The sequence below is a fragment of the Salvelinus fontinalis genome, chromosome 22 (assembly GCF_029448725.1).
Source record: "Salvelinus fontinalis isolate EN_2023a chromosome 22, ASM2944872v1, whole genome shotgun sequence".
Taxonomy (NCBI): Eukaryota; Metazoa; Chordata; class Actinopteri; order Salmoniformes; family Salmonidae; genus Salvelinus; species Salvelinus fontinalis.
The window spans coordinates 21,472,070-21,498,254 of record NC_074686.1 but is presented as its reverse complement, the minus strand read 5'-3'; the positions used below and the strand labels follow the sequence as shown (position 1 = coordinate 21,498,254).

Below are 26,185 nucleotides of genomic sequence, written 5' to 3'. Positions count from 1 at the left end.
AGCAAGAAGGTCGCTACAATACTCTTGTGTTGTCAGGTGTGTGAGAGACCTGGAGTGGATAAATTAGTGTTTCACCAATAATCCCCCCATCAGGATCCTCCAGTGAAGAGGTACTTATTTACTGCTATGGGTGGCAGTATTGAATGGTACTCTATTTGTAGCATGGACCATCATGGACCAGTGGAAAGGGAATTGCTGTAATTGTCCGCAATCATTCTCTCCACAACCAATTGACGTGGCCACAATCACTGAAATAGGACACCGATTATCCTCATCATCATCATTACAGACACTGTAACCTGTTATTAGGGTTGGTCGGCAATAACCTCTCATCAATAGTTCCTGATTGAAAACTTATCAAATCAGTGATCGTATCATATCAAAACAGAGGTAGGTCCCCATGCCAGATAGATTGTAAAAGTAAATGGTGATGAAATGTTGTGACCTGCAGCCAAAGACGAAGATAAAAAAAACTCTCATAATCAACTGGGGATCTCCCTGCCTGATAACGCTCTCTATGTCACGGCACTGTAATGCAGACTGGGGATGAAATAAGCCATCCTGGTGCTAGGCTTTGGGTTCAATTCCCTCAGGAATCACATACAAATTGTATGCCCTTCCTGTAAGATGTTTAGGATGAAAGTGTCTGCTAAGTTGTAAATATGATAGCTGATCCTAGCTGCTGTCTCTCCATAAACGTGTTTGTTCTTCTTCTTAAACGAGACGGAAAGCTATGGCTTCTGGCTGCCAACCTGACATTCCAAGGCAAACATACCGTACATACACAGGCCGAGGGTAAGGGTAGGACCCTGTCAAACATACCGTACATACACAGGCCGAGGGTAAGGGTAGGACCCTGTCAAACATACCGTACATACACAGGCCGAGGGTAAGGGTAGGACCCTGTCAAACATACCGTACATACACAGGCCGAGGGTAAGGGTAGGACCCTGTCAAACATACCGTACATACACAGGCCGAGGGTAAGGGTAGGACCCTGTCAAACATACCGTACATACACAGGCCGAGGGTAAGGGTAGGACCCTGTCAAACATACATGTGCCCTGTGTAACCCTCAACGTCATTCAGACAGCACAGGCAAACTACAATTAAGGGGCATGCAGGGGCCTGTTGCTGAAGGAGGAAGAAATATCGAGTTTATCTTTTAGTGTGCAACATTCCCCACAATTCAGTCAGCCTACATTCTATTTATTTTTAAAATTGACAATATAAGCACTGGCCATCTGTTTGAATTGCTTAATAACAATGTAGCGTAAAACTATAACAATCTGAAGGGGGAATTGTGCACTCATTTAGACCATTTTGCCAGTAAACAGAAACAAACAAATACTCTAAGAAAAGACCATGTTTACATCACCACTTGACTAGCAAACATTGTACTCATTCTGAGAGCTCTTTTGTAAGTGTGTAAACATGTCAAATCTAGATTTGGTTGTAACTGTCGCCATCTGGTGGTCTTGGTGTGTAACACGCGAACAGAGAGCATCAATTCAAGTTACTGTATGGAGGAGTATATCACACAGGTTATAAACACACAAATTAACAGGTTTCTGTAAATAAATCAATAATGTTTAACAAAACTAAACAAAGAGCTCAACAGACCAACTATTCTGGATCCATGATTAACATAAAATAAACCATTATCAAGTCGTTGCTTTTTATTCTGAAGTTTCATTTTGAGAGGAACATTGGCTGAAATAACAGAAAAAGCTCTTAATACAATTTGAAACCAACCTCCACAATGCATTGTTTTGCCCGTCAATGACCTCCGATCTACAGTATGTCTAAGTTGCTGTGATGAAGGGAAACACTTTTTAAAATATAACATATGCAGTAACTTCACTTCTCTAGTGAATGAGAATACTGGAGGTCCAAGTGGACTACAATACATTTGTTTAGGAAATGGAGCGTCGGTGTTAAGTGATCATTGTGTGTAACCTACTCCTCAGTGAAGTCATGTTTCATGCTCAGGTCATTGGATTGTTTGTGCAGGTATAGCAGGGGTAGGTGTAACGAAGTGGATTAAGAGTTGTTAAAAAGGTAGCGACTTTAGTTTGGATGCTAGTCTAGTGTTTTGCCTGCCAACCATACTAACAACAACGTCTGTATGAGGCTCTGTAGTGCTGGCTAGGTCTCTTCTGCTTGTGTCAAAAGAAGAACGTGTGGCTCACTGAGTAGCTACCCAAGTTCACTCCACAAAACATCAGCTCTTTCGCTGTAAACAAAAGGAGCTATTCAGTTGAATTAAATTGAGGTTTGTGTGACCTATATAACTGTTCACATCAGATTCACCCGCTCACTGCATCTCACATAGCTGGTAGCGCTCTCTGCTGATAGGAAGCTGTAATGTCTCACTGGCAGAGCTTAGAGCTGTGAGTGAGTCAGTGCAGCGCGGCAAAGCTTTCCTTTCTTCTGTGGTCCTCTGCCCCTGAACTATGACTAGGCCCCAGGCCTGGAGAGATGGGGGGGGGTTGAGGCTGACGTCAGCCGGGTTGGAGATGTGTAGAGCGGCCTGCTTGCTGCTGCTCCGCTTTGACAGAGTCCTGTGGTGCCGGTTATGGTACTGGTGCTGCTGGTGGGGTTCGTCCAGACGGCTGGTGGTGTGGCTGTGGTGCCGGTTATGGTACTGGTGCTGCTGGTGGGGTTCATCCAGACGGCTGGTGGTGTGGCTGTGGTGCCGGTTATGGTGCTGGTGGGGTTCGTCCAGACGGCTGGTGGTGTGGCTGTGGTGCCGGTTATGGTGCTGGTGGGGTTCGTCCAGACGGCTGGTGGTGTGGCTGTGGTGCCGGTTATGGTGCGTCCAGATGGCTGGTCGTGTGGCTGTGGTGCCGGTTATGGTGCTGGTGGGGTTCGTCCAGACGGCTGGTGGTGTGGCTGTGGTGCCGGATCCCACATGTCAGAGAGGGCACGGCAACAGGGTCAGAGGGCACGGCAACAGGGTCAGAGGGCACGGCAACAGGGTCAGAGGTCACCGTTGGGTCGATGCTGTCTGGAGAAGTAGTAGAGACGGTCTGGGGTTTCACTGTCTGGGGGCATTGAGAGCGAGAAGCCAACTCCAACAAGTTTAGTTCCCTGTGTGCATTGGGTGGAAGGAGAGAGCGAACCAAAGAGAGAGAGTCAGAGCGAGCGAGAAAGAGGGGCAGAGAGCGAGCGGCAGAGCGGGCGAGAGGGGCCAGAGCGGCGAGAGGGGCCAGAGCGAGCGGGCGAGAGGGGCAGAGCGAGCGGGCAAGAGGGGCAGAGCGAGCGGGCGAGAGGGGAAGATCTAGCGGGGGCAGAGCGAGCGGGGGGGCAGATCGAGCGAGCGGCAGATCGAGCAGCAGAGGGGGCAAGAGGGGGAGAGCAGACGAGAGGGGCAGAGCGGTGAGCGGACGAGAGGGGCAGAGCGGTGAGCGGACGAGAGGGGCAGAGCGGTGAGCGGACGAGAGGGGCAGAGCGGTGAGCGGACGAGAGGGGCAGAGCGGTGAGCGGACGAGAGGGGCAGAGCGGTGAGCGGACGAGAGGGGCAGAGCGGTGAGCGGACGAGAGGGGCAGAGCGGTGAGCGGACGAGAGGGGCAGAGCGGTGAGCGGACGAGAGGGGCAGAGCGGTGAGCGGACGAGAGGGGCAGAGCGGTGAGCGGACGAGAGGGGCAGAGCGGTGAGCGGACGAGAGGGGCAGAGCGGTGAGCGGACGAGAGGGGCAGAGCAGCGAGCGGGTGAGAGGGGCAGAGCGAGCGGGCGTTTCATTATTTATTTGAGACCAAATTGATTTTATTTATGTATTATATTAAGTTAAAATAAGTGTTCATTCAGTATTGTTGTAATTGTCATTACTACAAATAAATAAAATTGGCCCGATTAATCGGTATCGGCGTTGAAAAATCATAATCGGTCGACCTCTAGTAGGAACTGTTCACACATTTATCATAATGTCTTAACACAGAAAAAATACAAATAAATTAATGTATGTCTATTGAGAACTCATTTGGGAATAAGTGTATTTATTTTATTTTTTAAAATACAATGTTTTATACAGTACATTTCAGATGGACTTAATATATTACAAAATGACAAATATTAAAAAGACCAAAATAAAAGAAAGAGAAAGAATATAAAAGCATAAGGAACCAGTAAGAGGGAGATGACTGGCTAGAGGGCAGCAGATACCCTAGCAGTTCAGATCTGGTTAGAATACACTAGAACAAGCCACTGAACCCTACTGGCTCCTGTATGTCGCTCTGGATAACAACATCTGATTAATGACTCAAATGTAGAAATGGATGTAGCTTGTGTCACATGACCATTATATTATGCTATGACACACAACTAGACCAACAGACTCACGTCAGAGACGAATACAAAATACAGACAACATTGAGGAAAGACAAGTGTTCACACTCTGTAAACAAAGACAACTCCATGTGTGTCAATAAAACATTCCCCCACTCTTTCTGCTGGCCAACTGCATGTCAGTGTCCAGATTGAGACAAATTAAAACAGCACTTGGGTACAGACATGTGTTTGTGACAGGTACATCCCCAGCAGTAACCACTTCCATTACCAGCATGTGTTTGCTAAAAAGTATAAATACTGAACCAATACTGTACATCATCTTCTATGGTCTAACTCCTTCTGTGCAAAAATACATATAATATGCAACCTCCCAGCAGACAAGACTGAGCCCTTGTATCCTTAAAGTAAACCAAGGTTAGCTTGTCTGGATATTGCTTGAGTGTAAACAGCAGAAAGGCTTGTTGGTTTGGAAGAGGCAGACAGTCTGAAGGGTTGGAGAGAGCCACTACCGTAAGACTGAACTAAATAGCCCAGTGGCAGTCACACTTTAGTAAACAAACATGTTCTCATAAACTCCTAATACTTACGTTTCTCCTGGACCTCAAATCAACAACGGCTCAACCTCTAACCAAGCCAGGAAGTGGATGAATCATATATAGGCTGTGTTCCCCTTTTCACTGAGAGACATAACGCCGAGTTGCCTGGTTATGACGCGAAGGCACGGAATGACGTGAGTAACTAACGGTTGAGCTACACCCAGGTCAAACATGGCCTAGCAGGCGGTTTCACTTCCTTGTTCCAAAGACAGTCTTTTACAGTCAGCAGTAAACAATGAACAGTCTGGCGTAGACTGGCTACCAGGAACAGGAAACACCACCATATGTAATGTCCTGATTACCGGATCCTGACCAACAGTAATACAATACACTGGTCTGTACTGGATCCCGACCAACAGTAATACAGTACACTGGTCTGTACCGGATCCTGACCAACAGTAATACAGTACACTGGTCTGTACTGGATCCCGACCAACAGTAATACAATACACTGGTCTGTACCGGATCCTGACCAACAGTAATACAATACACTGGTCTGTACCGGATCCTGACCAACAGTAATACAATACACTGGTCTGTACTGGATCCCGACCAACAGTAATACAATACACTGGTCTGTACCGGATCCCGACCAACAGTAATACAATACACTGGTCTGTACCGGATCCCGACCAACAGGAATACAGTACACTGGTCTGTACGGGATCCTGACCAACAATAATACAATACACTGGTTTGTACCGGATCCTGACAAGCAGTAATACAATACACTGGTCTGTACCGGATCCTGACCAACAGTAATACAATACACTGGTTTGTACCGGATCCCGACCAACAGTAATACAATACACTGGTTTGTACCGGATCCCGACCAACAGGAATACAGTACACTGGTCTGAGACTGTCATGAGAGGGTGACCCCATACACAACAGCCAGTCAGGAAACCGTGTTAGAACAGGCAACTAAACTGGTGTCTGCCAGTCAGGCTGAGGGGGGTTGCAGGTAGAGGGAACCTGCAAGGCACGGCAGGGGGGCAGCTGGGACGGCGTGGGCCCTCCTACCACTTTAATCTCCTTCTTAGCAGCCAGCACGGGTAGTACCATCTCCGTGGAAACTGTCTGCGATGACTCCTCCACTGGTACGAAGCCTCGCCTGTCAATCAAACTGACACGGAACAACATGGAAACAGGTTAGACAGAAAGGTTAGGCTTCAGGGTTACATGCTGACCACACCGCTCGCGGAAGCGTTACAAAATAAAATGTACACATACATGTTATTCAATCATTGAACCCACACTGCTCCCAAGCATCTGTGTAGTCAGGCGCTAAAATAGAACTTGGTTCTATTTGTGACGCTTGACATGCTGCAAGTCCCGCCTCTCCCATCTCCTCATTGGTTTTTAGGAGCATATACCGACGTAGGTGATTAAAATATGAACGGAGGTCCACACTCCAGTCCAGTTGGTAGTGGTAATACACCTTAAAGTTGGTTGCCAACCACCATATAAAGTCCAAAGAAGAAGAAGCCTGTAGGAGAGATTAATAGAAACTAACTCGGTTTACCCCTTTATCTGTGGATTAATTATCGGAGTAGAGGACCTTGTGCATTTCATGTAAAATAACAACCCAATGTTTATATCCCAGGACAAATTAGCTAGCAACAGCAAGCTAGCTAGCTAAATTGCCATGAATATAGTTGGTTTAAGGTTTTTGATATTTCGTGTCCTGATTGCATCTGGTGTGGGTGGACAAAATCAACATGCGGTCTGGTCAGCATGTTAGGGTGAATTCAGTTTCCTGTTCAGTCAATTCAAGGAGTAGATAAAAAAATATATCCATGAATTGGAGAAAATCCTTCGAAATCAATGGAGCATATTTCATTCAGAAAGACACACACAAAAAAAAATCACATCCTAAATGGACTGACTCAAACCTTATCAAAGATGCATTATAAACCAGGTTGAGTCTCACCTGGGAGGCATGGGTCCACAGAGTACAGAGCAGCAGTTAGTAATGATGTTGTTATAGCTGTAGGGGTTTCCGGTGTCCTCCGCCCCACTCTTCCCCGACAACGAGCCTTTGATCTAGGAACAAGAGAGACACACAAGTTGACCATCAGTCCTCATCCTAGACTAGTTTTAGTTTATTTGTCAGGGACCAGGCACAACAAACATGTCACCACATGTACAGTTGAAGTCAGAAGTTTACAAACACGTAGGTTGGAGTCACAAAAACTAATTTTTCAACCACTCCACAAATTTCTTGTTAACAAACTATAGTTTTGGCAAGTCGTTTAGGACATCTACTTTGTGCATGACAAGTAATTTTTCCAACAATTGTTTACAGACAGATTATTTCACTGTATCACAAATCCAGTGGGTCAGAAGTTTACATACATTAAGTTGACTGTCTTTAAACAGCTTGGAAAATTCGAGAAAACTTTGCAAGCATACATACAGTTGAAGTGGGAAGTTTACATACACCTTAGCCAAATACATTTAAAATCAGTTTTCACAATTCCTGACATTTAATCTTAGTAAAAATTCCATCTCAGGATCACCACTTTATTTTAAGACTGAAATGTCAAAATAATAGTAGAGAGAATGATTTATTTCAGCTTTTATTTCTTTCATCACATTCCCAGTGGGTCAGAAGTTTACATACACTCAATGAGTATTTGGTAGCATTGCCTTTATAATTGTTTAACTTAGGTCAAACGTTTCGGGTAGCCTTCCACAAGCTTCCCACAAGAAGTTGGGTGAATTTTGGCCCATTCCTACTGATAGAGCTGGTGTAACTGAGTCAGGTTTGTAGGCCTCCTTGCTCGCACACTCTTTTTCAGTTCTGCCAACACATTTTCTACATTAAATTTTCTATAGGATTGAGGTCAAGGCTTTGTGATGCCCACGCCAATATCTTGACTTTGTTGTCCTTAAGCCATTTTGCCACAACTTTGGAAGTATGCTTGGGGTTATTGTCCATTTGGAAGACCCATTTGCAACCAAGCTTTAACTTTCTGACTGATGTCTTCAGATGTTGCTTCAATATAACCACATAATTTTCCGTCCTTATGAAGCCATCTATTTTGTGAAGTGCACCAGTCCCTCCTGCAGCAAAGCACCCCCATAACATGATGCTGCCACCCACATGCTTCACGGATGGTGTTTGGAGGCTTGCAAGCCTCCCACTTTTTCCTCCAAACATACAAACACCAGAGGACATTTCTTCAAAAAGTATGATCTTTGTCCCCATGTGCAGCTGCAAACCGTAGTCTGAAATTTGTGGAGTCGTTGAAAAACGAGTTAGGTTGGAGTCATTAAAAGTGTATGTAAACTTCCGACTTCAACTCTATGTATGCATGCACACACATTTTCCACACTATAAGGTTGGAATAATGCTGTGATTGTGAAAATGATAATGTCCTTTTCTCCCGTTTTGGTAGGATGGAGTTAAGTCTATCATGGTGACACCACCATGCAGTAAATGAGTTAATAGACCAATAAGAAAGAGTTCCAAACCTCTGTCAATAAAAGCCAATATTCCGTTTTCCCCTCCCCACTCAGACCACTCACCGACAGTCCTAGCTAAATTCTTGCTTGAGAAAATGCCCTTTACTAAGAAGCCATTTGTTTCTTTTTTACAATTTTAATTGAAAACAATCCCAGTAAGATACGTATTGTTACCCAGAAATGATGTGAAATTGAGATTAGAACAGCTGCACTGGACCTTTAAAGTGTATTACACATATCCCAAAGGTGACAAAGACATCACACTCATTGGCATTTACTCACATCTTCATTTGTGGTCAGGTTAGAAGCAACCAGGTAGGTATGGAAGCCTGAGAGGCCCAAGATGGACCAAACTGAAAAGAAGCAAATCACCAGCTCCACAGCAGTGCAGGAAGAAAAGTCAAGGACAACATTTATGGTTTGAGTATCTAAATATCATCAGAGACATCAGCTGGACAAAGAGACTTATTCTTATTCTGCAATACGGCCAAGAAACTGAAGTGAATGACAGTTTAGGTGCCCTAACACCACACTACTGGAGGCAGGGAGTGGTATTATGAGGGGATCAGATCGGTTACCCTAGACACACAGAGTCTTGGTAAAAGGATATCTGGCTGGACTCTCCTGAAGAGCAAAAATAAGGCCTCTGCCTCCTTGTGCCCCTGAGGACAGAGCAATTGAAGATTGTTACAGGAAACCATGACAGGATAATATCAGGATCCACTCAGCAGTTGAGCACAATATCACAAGCCAGGGCAGCGGCCAGATGTGTCTGCTGTGGAGACTACGTACTCAGTGCTAGATGTGTGGCGACGCAGCCGAAGATGAAGGCTGTCAGGAAGGACAGAGAGACGATGAAGGTGTAGAAGAAACGATAGTTCCTTTTCCCAACACAATTCCCCACCCAGGGACAATGGTGGTCGAATCGCTCTGGAGGACAGGAAGCGAGATGGGGTAAGAAAATGTACAATTATCTACAAAGGACATCTCATTGACATTGAGGCCAAGCTCTCCAGGGCCTTTCAATAGGAAAACACATTTGTAGAAAAGTCTAACATTTTAAGAGGCCCGGCTTTCAGAGTTGATCAGCATCTTTATGGAGAGCACTAATAAATCCTCTTTATAAGACCGATAGACCGTTCAGCAAAACAATCTCAGTAACAGGCTGTGTAGTAGTCTAAATAATTCAGTCTAATAAATGTCAGTGTGTTGACCCCCTCTGTGTTCCGTGCTGAACGCCCCCCTCGGCCTCCAGTCCTTACCCACACAGTTGTCACAGAGGGAGCAGTGGGAGGTGCGCGGTGGCCGGAACATCTTGCAGGTGAAACAATACTTGAGCTTCACTACCTGCTGGTTGATCATCACCTCCTTGGTGCGCGGAGGGGGTCGATAGGTGGACGATCCAGAGTTATCTGAGGAGAAAGACAGGGAGGACATATCAAGAGACATAGTACACAAGGTGTGTATTAATAACCTTGTGGTTACTGTAAATCCCCAAAAGTCCTCACAAGGATAGTAAAACAAGGAACATTGTCCTATTTTAGAATTAGGGGTTAGGTAAAATTAGATTTTTAATTGAAATACATTTTAGGTCCCTACAAGGATAGTGAAACCTATGCTGTGTGTGTGTCCATGTTGTGATCCAGGTAGTGGCATTAGGCCTAATTGCTGGCGGAGTAGTGTCCATTAAGGTGGAGTCAAAGGGGCGGCAGTCAATCAACTCAGGCTCTGTGTAATGTTTGAAAGTGTGATGCCTGCCTAGCAGGCCCATAGGCTGTGTTTATACAGGCAGTCCAATTCTGATATTGTTATTCCACTGATTGGCCTTTTTGCCAATAATTAGGCAAAATATCAGAATTGGGCTGCCTGTGTAAACGCAGCCATAGTACTAGAAGGTTTCAGATGAGTGGCAATTTAAAATATTAATAGACTGGCTCGATCACACCATGGCATGAGCTCTTTCACAGTAAAGTGTAAGGTACTCAAGAGAACAACTTTGCCTCACAATGACAGCTGAATATTAGGCAGCTAGTCAGAACTAAGTATGATACTCCTGATTAGAACTTTCTGGATGTATTCATGTAGTTTAGGAAATTAGGCCTAACCAGCAGATATGTAAAACATTAGGCTTAAACCATGTTGCAGAGAGTATAACCACAAAACTTTTTTTTATATAATTTTGGTGCAAGAAAATAACACTTCTCTCTCTCTACTCTAAGCTGTGTGTGTCAGTGGTGTGTATTCATGGACGCCAAGGGAAGCCAGCCTTGCCTATAAAAGAATATATATAAAATGTTTTTTTAATCTCCTGCATTTCATCATTTTCATTCATTTCGCAAGTGGCCAGGCTGAATCTATATCTCAAAGGAGGAAACAGAGTGAGGAAAACAGCACCCCTCTGTCTCAGTAGCCTATATGTAGCCCATGCATCTGTCTGGTGAAAAAGAGTAGAACTTGATGTTGCCGCCCATAGTATTGAATTCAACAGCAAAGGAAGCCAGCTAGCGTTAAGCTTCCATTGATAAAAACGGAAGCCAAACGCTTAACTCTGAATGGTCTAGGTGCAGCAACAAAAACAAAAAACAAGTCAAAAGGAGGCCCGTTTGGATTCGGCAAATCACACCAAAGCGTCACTGTTAGCTTAAGGTCTGTGTCCTGCAGTAGCTAGCTATGGATGCAGATCTAGCAGCAGCTGAAAAGCAAAAAGAATGGGAGGGTGACTCCAAAATTTGATATTGTGCAGGGGAGAGGAGCACAGGGTGGGACCCGATCTTTCAACACAGAATTACAATTGAACCGACTGGCTAGCTGGGAGTGCTAGGCTAAAGAAGCGGTTTTGCTGGCCATGCCTTTTATTTGACAAGAGCACACGATTGATCCACAACCCTTGGGCCACCACTGGTTTTTCCTGATCTTGCAAACCTGGGCAGGTCCCTTGACCGACATGGAAAATCTCAAAAACACATGGGAAGCCAGAAACTAAGCTCTTTGGTCGAGTCCGGATCAACGAGGCTCTCGGCCAGGCCACAGTGATCAGTGTCCAGAGGCACAATGAACAGGTGAATAAAAACAGAGACATTCTAAAGAAACTGGTCATCGCAATGTACCTGGGACAGCAGGAGCAAGCTTTCAGGGGGCATGAGGAGTCAGCAACAAGCCTTAAAGATAATTTGGTTGAACTTGTCAATGCATTTGCAGAGTTCGATACTGCCATGGCTGAACACCTTGGGACAAGCACCATATTTACAGGCACGTCAAACACCATACAGAATGCCATTCAGAATGTCGCAGACGTGATACAAAGTGAAATTGACAGTGAGATCAGTTCAGCACCCTTCATAGCAGAACAGGTGGATGACACCACAGACATACCCGGCAAATGTCAATCATTGCATGCTTGGTCAATGATAAGGGTGTTATATGCGAGAGATTGCTGGGATTTTCTGATGTGAGCCAGAGAGAAACACAGAGGCAATCACCTGTTGTACTGGAAATTCAACCGAGCAGCCAAACTCAGACTTACAACGGGGCAAGCTGCTTGAGTGGGCAGTGAAGTGGGGTTCAGGCACTCGTGAAAGCCCACTTTCAATACGCCATGTTAATTCATTGTTATGCCCACAAACTAAACTTACGTTTTAGCACAGGAGACAAGCAATATTCAATATTTTTTGGACATCCATTGACAGTTATAACTTTTTTTACCGTGTCACGCAAAAAGACAGCAATGCTTACAGAGGTCGACAATACCAGTCAGGTACTGAAGGCTGTGCCACTCCTTGGAACTTCAAAAGTAGAGACGTGCACGAAGGCCAGATTATTGGATATCGTTTTTGATCGGATCAGTACTGAGCCCAGCTAAGATAAAGATTTGATCGCACAGAGCAATGCTCTGAAACAAACTGAAGGAGATCATGTAAAAAATAAAATAAAAATAAATACTTGGCGTTGGTGGTTCTGTGAGTCATAAATGGCCACAGTTTCAGGCCCTGCAGAGCCAATCTCTTGACCGAAGACATTGTGTTGGGGTTGATAGTACAGTGTGTGCCATCAGAAGTGATGCGAAGTTTCAAGGGATATGACAACACTGTCCCTACTGTTAGAATGGAAGATGAAAGACACCGTCATGACTGGGATGACTATGAGCATAGACTCCACCACCGGGACAACGCTGACAATAACCCAGGCTCCCTGGACAGATACCGACGACCGCACTTTGAAATACTCGATGGAATCATACTACACATGACCCAGAGGTTTGCTGACATGAAGAGCCTCGACTTCTTCGTGTACTTGATCATGGATCATTTCCAGAGTACTCCAAGCAAGAGGGGTTTCCTGACAGAGCACTCACACAGCTGTTCCAGACCTACCCTTTCTTTGACAACCAGAGGTTGAAAAATTAGCTGCAGGTAGTCTATTGCTGATGCCTCCTTCCACAAACCACAAGGTGAGCTGCTGCAATCACTTGTGAAAAATGAACTGACCACCACTTTACCGGAGGTATAGAAGCTCCTGAAACTGATGCTCGCCATCCGTTACAAATACATCAGCTGAAAGGTCATTATCCTGTCTGAAAGGGATTAAAACCTTCCCTATGTGAATGTGTATCTCTATAGTTGGCCAACAACATGTCAAAGTTGAAGTGTATTGCGGTTGTATTTCCCATTAGGCTATTTTAAGCTTTATGCTTCGGAAATATTTTAGTAAGGATGTTTTTATAACTTGAGCAAACCGATGGTGAAATTAACTTGAACTTGCATTTGACCATGCTGTGTAGGTCATGTGACTGTTTGCTGCATGAAACATCTTTGTGGACTTAAACAGGACACACGTTGCTCTCCGGTTTTAACTGTGATGAAACACAAATGTACGTGGTTGAATTTATTCCGCCACTGTGGAACTGTCTGTGACAATGTAGGCTATGGTTTATCAGCCTCATATTGGCTATCACAGTGCTGTATAAATGCATTTCTAACAGGTTAGAGAAAACAATACAATTATCACAACATCGGTTGTGATTAGTGATACACCGATATGACATTTGTGACCGATTTTTGTTGCCAAAAATACCGATATTTCAAATTTTAGCGGCCTTTTAAGAATTCTAGCATTTAAATAGTTAACACACACGGACGCAGTGGTCTAAGGCACTGCATCTCAATGCAAGAGGCATCACTACAGTCCCTGGTTCGAATCCAGGCTGCATCATATCCAACCGTGAATGGGAGTCCTATAGGGCACGCGCAATTGGACCAGTGTCTTCCAGGTCATCATTGTATATAGGAATGTGTTCTTAACTGACTTGCTTAGTTAAATAAAGGTTACACACACATCGACCAAAAGGTTATTTTGGTATGTTCCCAATACCAGTAAAACATAATCAAAAGCTATTTATTTCACTTACTTGCTGTGCTGTTTCGTTGTTCAGTCGTTTCATTCTCAACCAGGATTTCTATGGACCGCCGTTTTGGTCTTTGCATGTCAAAAAAGATACACGTCAAATAACACTATTTGACATATCAAATAACACAACATAATCCGTTTCAGTAGCTATAGTTAGCTAGCTAGTCCACAGTAGTGGACTTTGCGGTTAGCCTTCAAAATAAAAGTATGGCATAATTCTACTATTTGTATTCAGTTGCACCACTGTCAATTACATACTCTTATTTTGAAGGCAAACTGCAAATTCCACTAATGTGCCTAAACCTTATTGTGGCTAGCTTCACAACACATAACCCAGTCCGGTCAAGGCTCACTAGCCAGATGAAGCTAGCTGGCTGCTTTTAACGTTAGCTTTGGGCAACAGGGTTAAGTAGATGGCTAGCTATTTATTTTTATGAACTGAAGTTCAATATGTGAACAACAAGTGGCAACCTAGCTAACACTTACTCACAAGGATTCCTAAATCATTGCTAAGAATAATGAAAATGACTGCAGTTTCTACTGTTTTCAGGCTGGTTGTATTGGTGCTAGCTAGGTACCAAACTAAAGATAGCTACCCCAGAAGTTGCGGTCGAACAAATGATACTTTATTACCAACGCGGTATTGTAAACACATCGTTTGTGGCCGGTGTTCGCAGACTTTTTTGTACAGCTTTGACAGTGCTACTGTATCTTTTTTGACACGCAAAGACCCAAACAGCGTTCCATAGTATGTCTATTACTGTGTAACTCCGGTAGGGCAAAATCTGAAAAATAGCGCACATTGTAGTGTGTACCGATGCTCGACCAGTCGGCGATAGCCAACATCATCCACGACAGAGAACGGTTGAATGTCAATGAATTCCATTCTTGGCTTTAATGGATTTTGGGTTTGAGTTGTCTCGCTGAAATGTTCTTACTCTTTAAAATGACTGCTCAATCCACACAGCAGACATTGTGGGATAGGTTAGGAATGCTGTGTTGCGCAACATTTTACGTGGCGTTATTACGCTATTATTTTTTAACATCGGCCAATAGTGATGTTGCCATTTTTAGCTAATATTGGCTGATTCTGATATGTTCACCGATATATCGTGCATCCCTAGTTGTAATGTTTTGCCTAGCTTGGCTTCCCCATTGATTTTACCACTACTGGTGTGAATGTGAGAGAGCGAGAAATGTTAGTGGCATCCCACTGCAATTTGGCCAGAGTGTCTTAAATTTCTCACACAATTAAACAGCAGAGGCAATTAGCCCAGGGGGCTGACCACACACCGCAACAAGCAGAGTCATTAACAGTTCAAAGACCTCTAGCCATCCATCCCGCCATGCTCTGTCAGAGGGGACTGTCTGTGGTTCTCTCAAGGGAGGAGGAAGCCTGTAATTATGGCAGTTCAACCATTTGCTGGCTGAATAATTCATGGCTTCGAACAAAAAACAGGAAACTAACGTATATGTTGCTGTTAGTGTCTCAAAACCAGTGCAAAAACAAACAGACCAGCATCTGGAACAGGAAAACAAATGCTGTCACTTGGGTAGTGTTGGTGAACAAGTGCACAAAGCTGTAAAAGTGAGGGGGACAGTAAGAATGTTCTTTTAAGTGTGTACTTGTTGCCCTTACCGATCTGCTTCTCAATGTCTGCGGCCTCGTCCGGCGTGGCCCGGGGCAGGATGCCAGGGTCAGTGAAGCTGGTCTGCAGGAGAGAGATGACCGCGAACACAAATAGCACTCCTCCAATCACTGGGATGAACACAGTCAGGTGCTTCACCAGGAAGGGACAGCTGGGATTACAAGACAAAAAGAAAAAAGGGACAATATTCAGCAACAATTGAAGTGGACTACCTTATATGTTAAAACTAAGGTTGTGTTTACACAGGCAGCCCAATTCTGATCTTTTGTACCAATTACTGTCAAAAAAAGCTGATCTGATTGATCAAAAGACCAAATAGGCCCTTTTCTGTGTTTGCAAACTTTCCCGCACGGGGCGATGTGCACACAATTTGGTTGCAGAAACCCCTCCCTGCTAACACGTAAACAGCTAGTTATGTATACTGCTAATTACAGATGCAGAAAATCTTTGTGGAGCTCAAATGGTGAGCTTAAGTATTTTTTCCCCACAATGTATTCCGAATATTACTGAGCATTATCGGCGCAAGACCAGGAGTGCTTCTCCAGAAAAATCACATTCAGCAATACTCCGAGTTCCTATTCACAATTTCCCAACCAGAGGGAGAAAACACAGGGCGTTCAGACAGCCAACATAAAAAAATAATAATAATATTTACATGTTGATTATGAGTGCATTTCACACACAACTTTTCAATTATAAAATTGGATTATAAGTATTGCATGAATGTTCTGCTTAATATAATTGTGTCATCGTTGCCAATCAACTGCATTACACTTCAAAAACACGTCAACCAGTAAAATAGCTCTTTGGCTAGCTTTGATACCAGCCTATGTCTATGAGTGTTAGCATTTTAGCTAACAACTGCTGCATCTAAAATAGGTATTTTGCAACTACCACAACCAAATATAATCTTAGGGACTGTTCAAGCAATAATCAAAACATTGTAAGCGAATGAGAATGTCAAAGCTTATTTCAGTGGCTGATAATACATGCTGACTGGTGGGCGAATACCCGTGCGTGACGTCGGTGTGTCGCGTACTGAAAATAAATATCAGAATTGGGCTGCCTGTGTAAACGCAATATAAAGTGTTTTGTGTAGCCTGCCTTCACAAAGGTCATTTTATTTCTCTCACCAGGAAACTAAAGAGGTCAAGATTGATTGCAGAAACAAACAGGACCCCGATTAACCACATGAAGGACTAGTTCTCATTTTCAACATGAGGAACTGAAAATGCTGTCAAACCAGACTGACACGCAAATAGTACAATAGAGTTTCTCAACCACCCTGAGGGGATCTGGTTTTAGAAACTCACTTTTTAAATCACCACTGTAGCATAGTCTCAGGAGATGCAACGCATTTCAGCAAGACACTTGCAGGAAGACATGACTTTCTGGTATTCAAACTAATTATTCTATTCCAGAATCTGCTGTGTTGTGTAAAGTGCCAGACACACAACCAAACTTGCCATGGTTTGTTGAAACCTGTGCCATTGTTTTCTTGGCTATGGCAAACATTATTTTGTGTCAAAGAAATACAAAACAAAAAAAGAATGTGTACTTACTCAAATACAAAGAACAGTACGGTGGTGACCAGAATGAGGCCGAGGGTGAGTGGTAGGACACCGCTTTGTTGAGCCACGATGAACCGTCCATCGCAGTAGAAGCGATTCTTGCCGGGGAAAACTTCCCATTTTCTCCGTGCCCTTTCCTCCTCTTCAACAACTGCAAGTCGCGGCGGCAGGGTCGGAGTTGGAGTTGAAAGTGCCTGCGGTTCGATTTGTTCGTATTCGCAATTGTTCATGATTTACTAAACTGTGTGACTACTTTTATTTCTCCCAGTTTTGGGCGTCCGGAGTAGATAAGCAGTTACCGATATCTTGCTAACTAGTTAGCTACCTAACATAGTCTGTTAGCATGCTAGATGCCTAACGCGTTGCCAGTAACATTAGCTACAAACATCTTCCAGCACCGGTAAATTAGTGGAGCATGTCGTCATTGAATCAACAAAAAACACCACCAGGCGTTTCCATTATCCAGTGTATGAAAATAATGTGCCCAAAATATACACTCATTGAAGAGAACTCTACTTTTAAATGATCCCTCCGATCTAGCTAATTAACAGCTGTGTGACCCATTTCATCAGCAGACCGCTTAGCTGGCTATGCTAACGTTAACTAGCTAGCCCAAAATTGATGAGCAGACTATTGTTAGTGGATAGTAGAATACATATCATATGAACAGCATCAACGTGTATATTGGTACCATACCGGGGTTCTGTCTGATACGGACAGTTCAATTTGATCCTATGAGCCCACCAACTCCTACACGTCCAGCCAGGCAGAAAGTAACGTTCATGTTGAAATTTCCAGGTGGTGATGTTGACAGAGAGCTTTTGTCGGAGTTTTCGTAGCTACGAATCGACGCTAACTAACCAACTGCAGACAGTCTGTTAAACATATACATTTAACGAAATATAATTTGTTTTGGTCTTGTGCAGTCTATTAAAATTCAGGAAAGCGTGCAGGTCAGGTGTACTTATATCGTATGGTCCAGCCCTATGGAGAGAGAGAATTTACTCCGCCCAAAAGCTGCTTGTGTGAGAATTACTTGAGGCTTTTTTGATCTTATATACGTTTCGTAATGTTTCGGCTGTTAATGTTCTGATATAAGTGGATGCACGTGGCATTCCAGCAACTTTGAGAAAAACGACTACGGCCGGGTGCGTTCGTAAATTAATGGAGGTTATCTACTCGTTTGAGTGTCAGAGCGCAGAATAACTGATGGACTTAGCAACGCGCAACACCCTTTGAATACAACAGTTGTCCGAAAAGGTTGGTTAAAAAAAACGGAATTAAATTGTTGCTAGCAGAACAGTTAGTCACTAACGATCTAGATAATATGAACACAGCCCTAACTAGCTCTGCTAGGGCTGGTAAAATTGTCAGAGTGAGGTGTTCTCTCGTTTGTGTCTCGAAGTAACAGTTAGCTAGCAAGCTCGAGTGCGCTCTGAATTTACGAACGGACTATGGCACTCCAGATGTAATTTACGAACACAACCTCTTACTACTTGTGCATGTTGTTCACACGTATCTGCCCTGGCAGAGGCGCTGACCAACTGCTGATAATGATAGCGGAGGACGCGCACACATTGGTTTCATTGTCTATGGGCTAAAATGATCCCACCTTACCTCACTCGCCTTTACTAATTGAGGATATGTATTTCCATTGTAAGGGCGGTCACTGGGCTATCTTGTCAATATAATAGATAACCTTTGGTTATGATTGCTATGAAATGTTTACAACACATTCACAGCGTTCATGATTTGCTGGCAGGGAATGAAGTCAATATTTCACTTACACCCTTTTCATTTTATGGTTTATGCTTACAGAACAGACACACGAGGAAACCTTTAGTGGGTTACTTACCAGTATTTTTGCTTACACCTCAAAATGCGAAATGCAGGTAGTCTACTTTGAATGATCATATTAACCATATTAAAATCATGAACAAGTGACCAAATAATGTCATTGCAAAATTATTTTTATTAAGCCTAGATATTTAGAAAACGAGGTTTCTGCAGTTCCATTCGTTGAATGTTGTTCCTCAGGGCCTTGGGCTGATGTGGTTGCTGGATGACATGAAGTCTGGAGAATCCCCCTGGAGGAGTTTACACACCAAATTCTCAGTGATCTCAGAGGCTGCTAGGGATGTGTTTGAGATGGCTGCAGAGGTGCTGGGAGGCTCGCTGAAGAGATTGTTGTTGCTGTTGACTGGACAAGCCAGCTGAGCCACCATCCCAGTGCTTCTACTAGTGGTCCTGGAAATGTCCAAGTCCATGGAGCTGACCACCCTTTTTTAGAGAATAAGGGAATAAAAATATATAACTTTATTAGTCCATCTTGCAAAGGATATTCAAAAATGAATCTGAAACCACCAGCCCTTCAGTTGTAATTTCAGTTCCCATATTTTTTTCCATTGCCCTGCCTTGGATTTGACCCAGTGACTTTCCAGAGCTACTGGTCTGCCTCTAACCTCTGGGCTACTTACCTCTTGGCAGCCTGACGAGTACGGAGAGGTCGGATTCTCCTCCTGCTGTCCTCTTGGACAGGCTTATTATCCCTCTGACTGTTAGTGGGGCGAGGAGGGGGCGTTGGCACCAACGTTCTGGCATTCGTACCCAACTTCACAGCAGAGGTTCTGCTTTCCTTTGTATCTGTGGAAAGAAAAATACATCACAATTTAATTAAATAATATACAGTAGCCTATGGCATATGTTGCACCAAATTCTATCTAATATGAGGTGTGATGAATATCATACAGGATCAATAAAGGTATTCAGGACTCCTACCTGAGACTGTGTCAACTGGAACCTGAAAAGCTCTATCCAAAGACAAGGAGCTAATGATGGATTTGCTCATCAATGCACACAGCATACTAATTAGCTCCTCCCGTTTCAGTTGGCTCCGTGGCGAGAGCTCGGGGGGAGGCTCCGTAGTGAATCTCTGAACACTCTGTGGTCTACGTAGGTTCTCTGTGAGAGAAGAGGTAATTATTTTATTTACATTTAGGAAACATTACATAGTATTAATAGCGAAGAAGGCTGAATTATTTGTTTATTTATGCATTTTATAATAAAAATAACAAGATTTAAAAAACAGAAGAAAAAATATATATTTATTTTCTTTAAAAAAAATAGAGAAATTCCTCTGTCGATCTTACCAGGATCCTTTCCTTGCTGGGGACTGGTAGAAGTAGACATTCCTTCTCCTAGTTCTGGGATGGACACCCGCTCATCCGTCAGCTTATGCACAAACTTTTCCACAGTGGTTTGTAGGAGGTTCACGGAGGATCTGGACATTCTAGCCTTGATCTTGATAGGCCGCTGCTGGTTAACATCACTGATTCTGATTGGACCACAGTTTGTGACCGTCGCCCCAGAGACATGAGTAACATGAGGAGGATGGCCCCCCTCAGTCACACGTTTAAACATGGTGTCAGAGATAGTCGTGGACATGCAGTCAACTGCCCAGGCGCTGCATGCCTCATCGCCTGTTCCGTGACTCTTAAGTGTCTGCAGAATCTCCATGAAAGCACATTCTACCTCAAGGCAGCTCTCCGCCATCTTCTGCGCTAAGTGCTCTGTGGGCTTGTGAAATGATCCCCCTTTGGTGACACAACTCCTCAGCTTGGTCACAACCATCTCCAGAACCTCCCTGTAGACGTTGTGAAGTTTTGACCCACACGAGGTGGCCTGCTGGCTGAGCTCTGGATGGCTGACGGTCATGGCTCTGACAAAGTCCCGAAGGCTAGTCATCGAGCAAGTGGTCTTGCTGCTACCTGAGGCCTCTTTGAGCTTCTCAACCACATTGGAGCTGATGTCCATGGCCACAGCCGAAGCCACAGCTCGGCTCCCCAGGTTGGTCATCGAGACGCTCTTAGCCAGGGTGCTTGACGACGACCATCTCTTCTTGGGCTCGAAGCAAGACTCGGACCTCAGCAGATTGATAGACAGATGTCCGATGATATCGCTGATGGGTTCAACTGTAGCCTCCTGCAACTTCGTCTTGAAGCGGTCGTCATTATGTAGGGCATATGTTTGGGTAGGTGCCACCTGTAGATCTCCAGTAGTGGTCTTGTGGTCAAGCTTCTCAAGCAGGACCTGGATGACATCACAGAGCAGCAAGCTTTCTTTGGCCTGTCTGCTGTGGTCGTTAGCCTGACCCAGCCACCCATGGCGTCTATGGATGGTCTGCAGCACCCACCTGACTACTCTCAGGGCCTTCGGATCAACTGACTTCAGTGATTTCCGATCAGCCCTCTTGGGGATGTAAAGCACAGGGATCTTGGCATTGTCCAGAGGAGAGTATTGTGACAGAAGAGCTGGGCGTGATCGCCTTCTTGGGGACAGTGGTTTCTGGCCACCCACGGACTCGTAAAGGTCATTGTCATGGTGCATCTTCTGCATGATAATGTTGATAATGCTGTTGGCATAGGGCATTAGCTCCCTGTCTGACAGATCCTTTTCATTGAGCATCAGTGGGTTTTGAGATCTCAGGGTGCTGGCCTGGCCTCCTAGGAGCTTACCAGGTGGGTCAGATGGGCGTTGGACATGGGTCTCCTGATCGTGGCTGCTGGACATGCAGCACAGGGACTCACTGCTGGGGCTGGACCCTGGGGTGGCAGAAGAACTGCTTGGTCTGGCCTCAGGGATGGAGGAACTTCTTGCTATGTCCACTGGAGTAGAGGTAAGACCTGGTCTAGATTCTGGGCTTGAGGCAATACACACCGTGGAGTCTAGGCTTGAGGTCATACTTGGCCTGTCCTCTGAGAAGATGACCTTGTGGCCCTCCCCAGTCAGGACATCGATTACCTTGAATTGAATACAATTTATTTGATATACATGCATCAGAACACATAAACCGAGCACTGATGGAACAAGTACAATACATGTCATCCATAGTCAATAGAATAAACTATGCATAAAACAAGGGACTGTACATGTAATAGCTGTCGCTTTCCTCATCCTCAGATGAGGTGAGGAGAGAAGGATCTTCGGACCAAAATGCGGAGTCAGGGAAATATGCCATCTTTATTTTATAACGAAAACCGATGACACGAAAACAAACACTTTAACAAACTACAAAATAAGAAAACGACGTACAACGGAACCTGAACATAAACTCACATCAACAAACGTAAACTCACGAACAGGAACGTACATCAAAACGAACGAACAGCCAAACAGCTCCAAAAGTGAATACATCGAACATAACGAAGACATCACAGGAGACAATCACCCACAAACAAACAGTGAGAATGCCCTACCTAAATATGACTCTTGATTAGAGGAAAATGCAAACCACCTGCCTCTAATCAAGAGCCATACCAGGCAAACCGAAACCAACATAGAAACAGATAACATAGACTGCCCACCCAAAACACATGCCCTGACCAAAAACACATAAAAACTAACATAAATAGGTCAGGACTGTTACAGTACCCCCCCCCCAAGGTGCGAACGCCGGGCGCACCAGCACAAAGTCCAGGGGAGGGTCCGGGTGGGCAGTTGACCACGGTGGTGGTTCCGGTTCAGGACGCTGTCCCCGCACCACCATAGTCACTCCCCTCTTCTTTCTACCCCTTCTACTGACCACCCTAACACTACCTTCCCCTAAATAAACAGCTAGCACCGGGACAAAGGGCAGCACCGGGACAAGGGGTAGCACCGGGACAAGGGGCAGCACCAGAACAAGGGGCAGCACCAGGATAAGGACCATCACTGGAATAAGGGGCAGCACCGGGACAAGGGGCAGCACCGGGACAAGGGGCAGCACCGGGACAAGGGGCAGCACCGGGACAAGGGGCAGCACCGGGACAAGGGGCAGCACCGGGACAAGGGGCAGCACCGGGACAAGGGGCAACACCGGGACAAGGGGCAGATCCCGGCTGAAGGACTCTGGCAGGTCCTGTTTGGACGGCTCTGGCAGGTCCATGCAGGCTGACGGCTCTCGACGCTCATGGCAGACTGACGGCTCTCTACGCTCATGGCAGGCTGACGGCTCTCGACGCTCATGGCAGGCTGACGGCTCTCTACGCTCATGGCAGGCTGACGGCTCTCTACGCTCATGGCAGGCTGACGGCTCTCGACGCTCATGGCAGGCTGACGGCTCTCGACGCTCATGGCTCTCTGACGGCTCTGGCTGCTCATGGCTCTCTGACGGCTCTGGCTGCTCATGGCTCTCTGACGGCTCTGGCTGCTCATGGCTCTCTGACGGCTCTGGCTGCTCATGGCTCTCTGACGGCTCTGGCTGCTCATGGCTCTCTGGCGGCTCTGGCAGATCCTGTCTGGTTGGCGGCTCTGGCAGATCCTGTCTGGTTGGCGGCTCTGGCAGATCCTGTCTGGTTGGCGGCTCTGGCAGATCCTGTCTGGCGGGCGGCTCTAGCGGCTCCTGTCTGGCTGACGGCTCTAGCGGCTCCTGTCTGGCGGATGGCTCTGTAGGCTCATGGCAGACGGGCGGCTTTGCAGGCTCATGGCAGACGGGCGGCTTTGCAGGCTCCTGGCAGACGGATGGCTCAGATGGCGCTGGGGAGACGGATGGCTCAGATGGCGCTGGGGAGACGGATGGCTCAGATGGCGCTGGAAAGACGGATGGCTCAGATGGCGCTGGGGAGACGGATGGCTCTGGCCGTATACGGCGCACTGTAGACCTGGTGCCTGGTGCCGGAACTGGAGGCACCGGGCTAATGATAAGCACCTTCCTACTAGTGCGTGGAGCAGGGACAGGGCACACTGAACTCTCAAAGCGTACTCTATACCTGGTGCGTGGTACCGGCACTGGTGGCACCTGGCTGAGGGCACGCACCTCAGGACTAGTACGGGGAGAAGTGACAGTGTGTACAGGACTTAGGAGACGCACAGGTGGCTTAGTGCGTGGGGCCGGAACTGGAGGCACTGAACTGGATACACGCACTATAGGGAGAGTGCGTGGAGGAGGAACAGGGCTCTGGAAATGCACTGGTAGCCTAGTGCGTAATGTAGGCACTGTAGGTACTAGGCTGGGGCGGGGAGGTGGCGCCGGAAATACCGGACCGTGCAGGCGTACTGGCTCTCTTGAGCATTGAGCCTGCCCAACCTTACCTGGTTGAATGCTCCCGGTCGCCCGCCCAGTACGGGGAGGTGGAATAACCCGCACCGGGCTGTGTAGGCGAACCGGGGAAACCATGCGTAAGGCAGGTGCCATGTATGCCGGCCCGAGGAGACGCACTGGAGACCAGACGCGTTGAGCCGGCCTCATGACACCTGGCTCAATGCCCAATCTAGCCCTACCAGTGCGGGGAGGTGGAATAACCCGCACCGGCCTATGCACACGTACAGGAGACACCGTGCGCTCTACTGCGTAACACGGTGTCTGCCCGTACTCCCGCTCTCCACGGTTAGCCTGGGAAGTGGGCGCAGGTCTCCTACCTGCCCTTGGCCCACTACCCTTTAGCCCCCCCCCAAGAAATTTTAGGGAGTTACTCACGGGCTTTTCGGGCTTCCGTGCAAGACGTGTCCCCTCATAATTCCGGTTACGAGCTTGATTCTCCGGCTTCCATCCACGTCTCCTAGCTGCCTCCTTAAACCACCGCTCCTGGGCTGTGACTGCCTCACTCTTCTCACGAGAGCAGCGATATTCCCCAGTTTGCGCCCAGGGTCCTCTACCAGACAGGATCTCCTCCCAAGTCCAAAAGTCCTTGTTGCTCCGTCGAGCATTCCCATACCGCTTGGTCTCTGTATTTAGGTGGGTGATTCTGTAATAGCTGTCGCTTTCCTCATCCTCAGATGAGGTGAGGAGAGAAGGATCTTCGGACCAAAATGCGGAGTCAGGGAAATATGCCATCTTTATTTATTAATAACGAAAACCGATGACACGAAAACAAACACTTTAACAAACTACAAAATAAGAAAACGACGTACAACGGAACCTGAACATAAACTCACATCAACAAACGTAAACTCACGAACAGGAACGTACATCAAAACGAACGAACAGCCAAACAGCTCCAAAAGTGAATACATCGAACATAACGAAGACATCACAGGAGACAATCACCCACAAACAAACAGTGAGAATGCCCTACCTAAATATGACTCTTGATTAGAGGAAAATGCAAACCACCTGCCTCTAATCAAGAGCCATACCAGGCAAACCGAAACCAACATAGAAACAGATAACATAGACTGCCCACCCAAAACACATGCCCTGACCAAAAACACATAAAAACTAACATAAATAGGTCAGGACTGTTACAGTACAATACATTACCTTGTCTAGGATCTCATCAACCTGGTCTGAGGACAGGGCAGCGCTCTTCAACATGCTGCTCATGGGGAATATCGAAGGACCACCTTCATCACTGTCTGATGATGACTGAAATAGCTCAGGGCTTACGTGGCTGTGTTCACTTTTCTCAGCATGTGCATTCTCAACAGAATCCTTTGCATCCATAGTTTCATTCTTTGCATCAATATTCTCATCCCTGAGTTCTACCTTGCATTCTATTTTCTCATCTCTGACTTCTATCTTGGACTCTCCAGCTGTTAGAATGAGCTCATAGCACCTGATGTTATACTCCGATATGGTATTTGCTTGTTCATCTGCGTTCATCTTAGCATTGGCTTCTCCCGTTTTAGCGTCAATGTCCAACCTTTTAGTCAGCTTGACCTCTGTCTCAAAACTAGCCTTTACCTTTGCCTCTTGGGTGTCCCTCTTGTTAATCTCAACTACTTCCTTAATTTTGGTCTTTTCCGTTACATCTGCAATAGTCTCCACTTCCTGAACTTCATTCTTGGCCGTTGTACCTGCAATAATTGGCACCTCTGTAAATTCAGTCCTTGCCATCTCATCTGCAAGAGTATCCTCTTCCTTAGCCTCCACCTTTTCCATCGCATCCACAACAGTGGCCACCTCCTCACTTGCAGTCTTGGGTATCACATCAGCAATAATCTTAACTTTCTTTATCTCCAGTTTAGCCATTGTATCTTCAATAGTCAGAAGTTCAGTCTTGGCTGTTGTGTCTGCAACAGTCTCCACCTTCTTCTCATTGTTCCCCACTCCCCTGACTCTCCTCTCACCACTACTCTCTCTTGATGCAGCCTCAGTACTCTTGGAGACACTCTCAGCCTTTTCCTCAGGACTCATGTTTCTCACCCTTCTTCCGTGCCTGTTGTTCCTCTCGGCCTCTAGTTTATCTACGGCTCCCATTATCACCTCCTGAATAACGGCCTCGACCT

The 26,185-nt window shown here is 45.8% G+C and overlaps 2 protein-coding genes across 3 annotated transcripts; both read right to left on the bottom strand.

Moving 5' to 3' along the window:
• Positions 1–2,861: 2,861 nt before the first annotated feature.
• Positions 2,862–18,446, bottom strand: LOC129820024 (palmitoyltransferase ZDHHC18-B-like). 2 transcript variants are annotated; one of them, XM_055876822.1, is made up of 9 exons: positions 16,973–18,446; positions 15,401–15,561; positions 9,621–9,770; positions 9,151–9,288; positions 8,969–9,020; positions 8,641–8,743; positions 6,821–6,933; positions 5,911–6,013; positions 2,862–3,010 (listed from the first exon to the last, which is right to left on the bottom strand). In XM_055876822.1, the coding sequence occupies exons 1-9, from the start codon at positions 17,209–17,211 to the stop codon at positions 2,990–2,992; spliced, it is 1,080 nt and encodes a 359-aa protein (XP_055732797.1). In that variant the 5' UTR covers positions 17,212–18,446; the 3' UTR covers positions 2,862–2,989. The 2 variants fall into 2 exon arrangements, with proteins under 2 accessions (XP_055732797.1, XP_055732796.1); XM_055876821.1 differs by lacking the exon at positions 2,862–3,010 and having other exon boundaries at positions 3,999–6,013; positions 16,973–18,445.
• Positions 18,447–18,933: 487 nt separating this feature from the next.
• LOC129820023 (uncharacterized) lies at positions 18,934–21,831 on the bottom strand. The gene is made up of 4 exons (XM_055876819.1): positions 20,131–21,831; positions 19,760–19,942; positions 19,459–19,624; positions 18,934–19,261 (listed from the first exon to the last, which is right to left on the bottom strand). The coding sequence occupies exons 1-4, from the start codon at positions 21,815–21,817 to the stop codon at positions 19,015–19,017; spliced, it is 2,283 nt and encodes a 760-aa protein (XP_055732794.1). The 5' UTR covers positions 21,818–21,831; the 3' UTR covers positions 18,934–19,014.
• Between the last annotated feature and the right edge of the window lie 4,354 nt (positions 21,832–26,185).

What these genes read in the sequence shown, in the direction of transcription:
- LOC129820024 (XM_055876821.1), bottom strand. Translation starts at nt 17,211, where the DNA reads ATGAACAATTGCGAATACGAACAAATCGAACCGCAGGCACTTTCAACT. An exon ending in CTTCAGGAGAGTCCAGCCAG is followed by an intron (nt 8,744 to 8,968) that starts ATATCCTTTTAC and finishes TTCTTCCTGCAC; the next exon opens with TGCTGTGGAGCTGGTGATTT. An exon ending in TGTGGACCCATGCCTCCCAG is followed by an intron (nt 6,014 to 6,820) that starts GTGAGACTCAAC and finishes GTTCCGTGTCAG; the next exon opens with TTTGATTGACAGGCGAGGCT.
- LOC129820023 (XM_055876819.1), bottom strand. Translation starts at nt 21,817, where the DNA reads ATGCATGTATATCAAATAAATTGTATTCAATTCAAGGTAATCGATGTC. An exon ending in TCCAGTTGACACAGTCTCAG is followed by an intron (nt 19,625 to 19,759) that starts GTAGGAGTCCTG and finishes TTCTTTCCACAG; the next exon opens with ATACAAAGGAAAGCAGAACC. An exon ending in ACTCGTCAGGCTGCCAAGAG is followed by an intron (nt 19,262 to 19,458) that starts GTAAGTAGCCCA and finishes TCTCTAAAAAAG; the next exon opens with GGTGGTCAGCTCCATGGACT.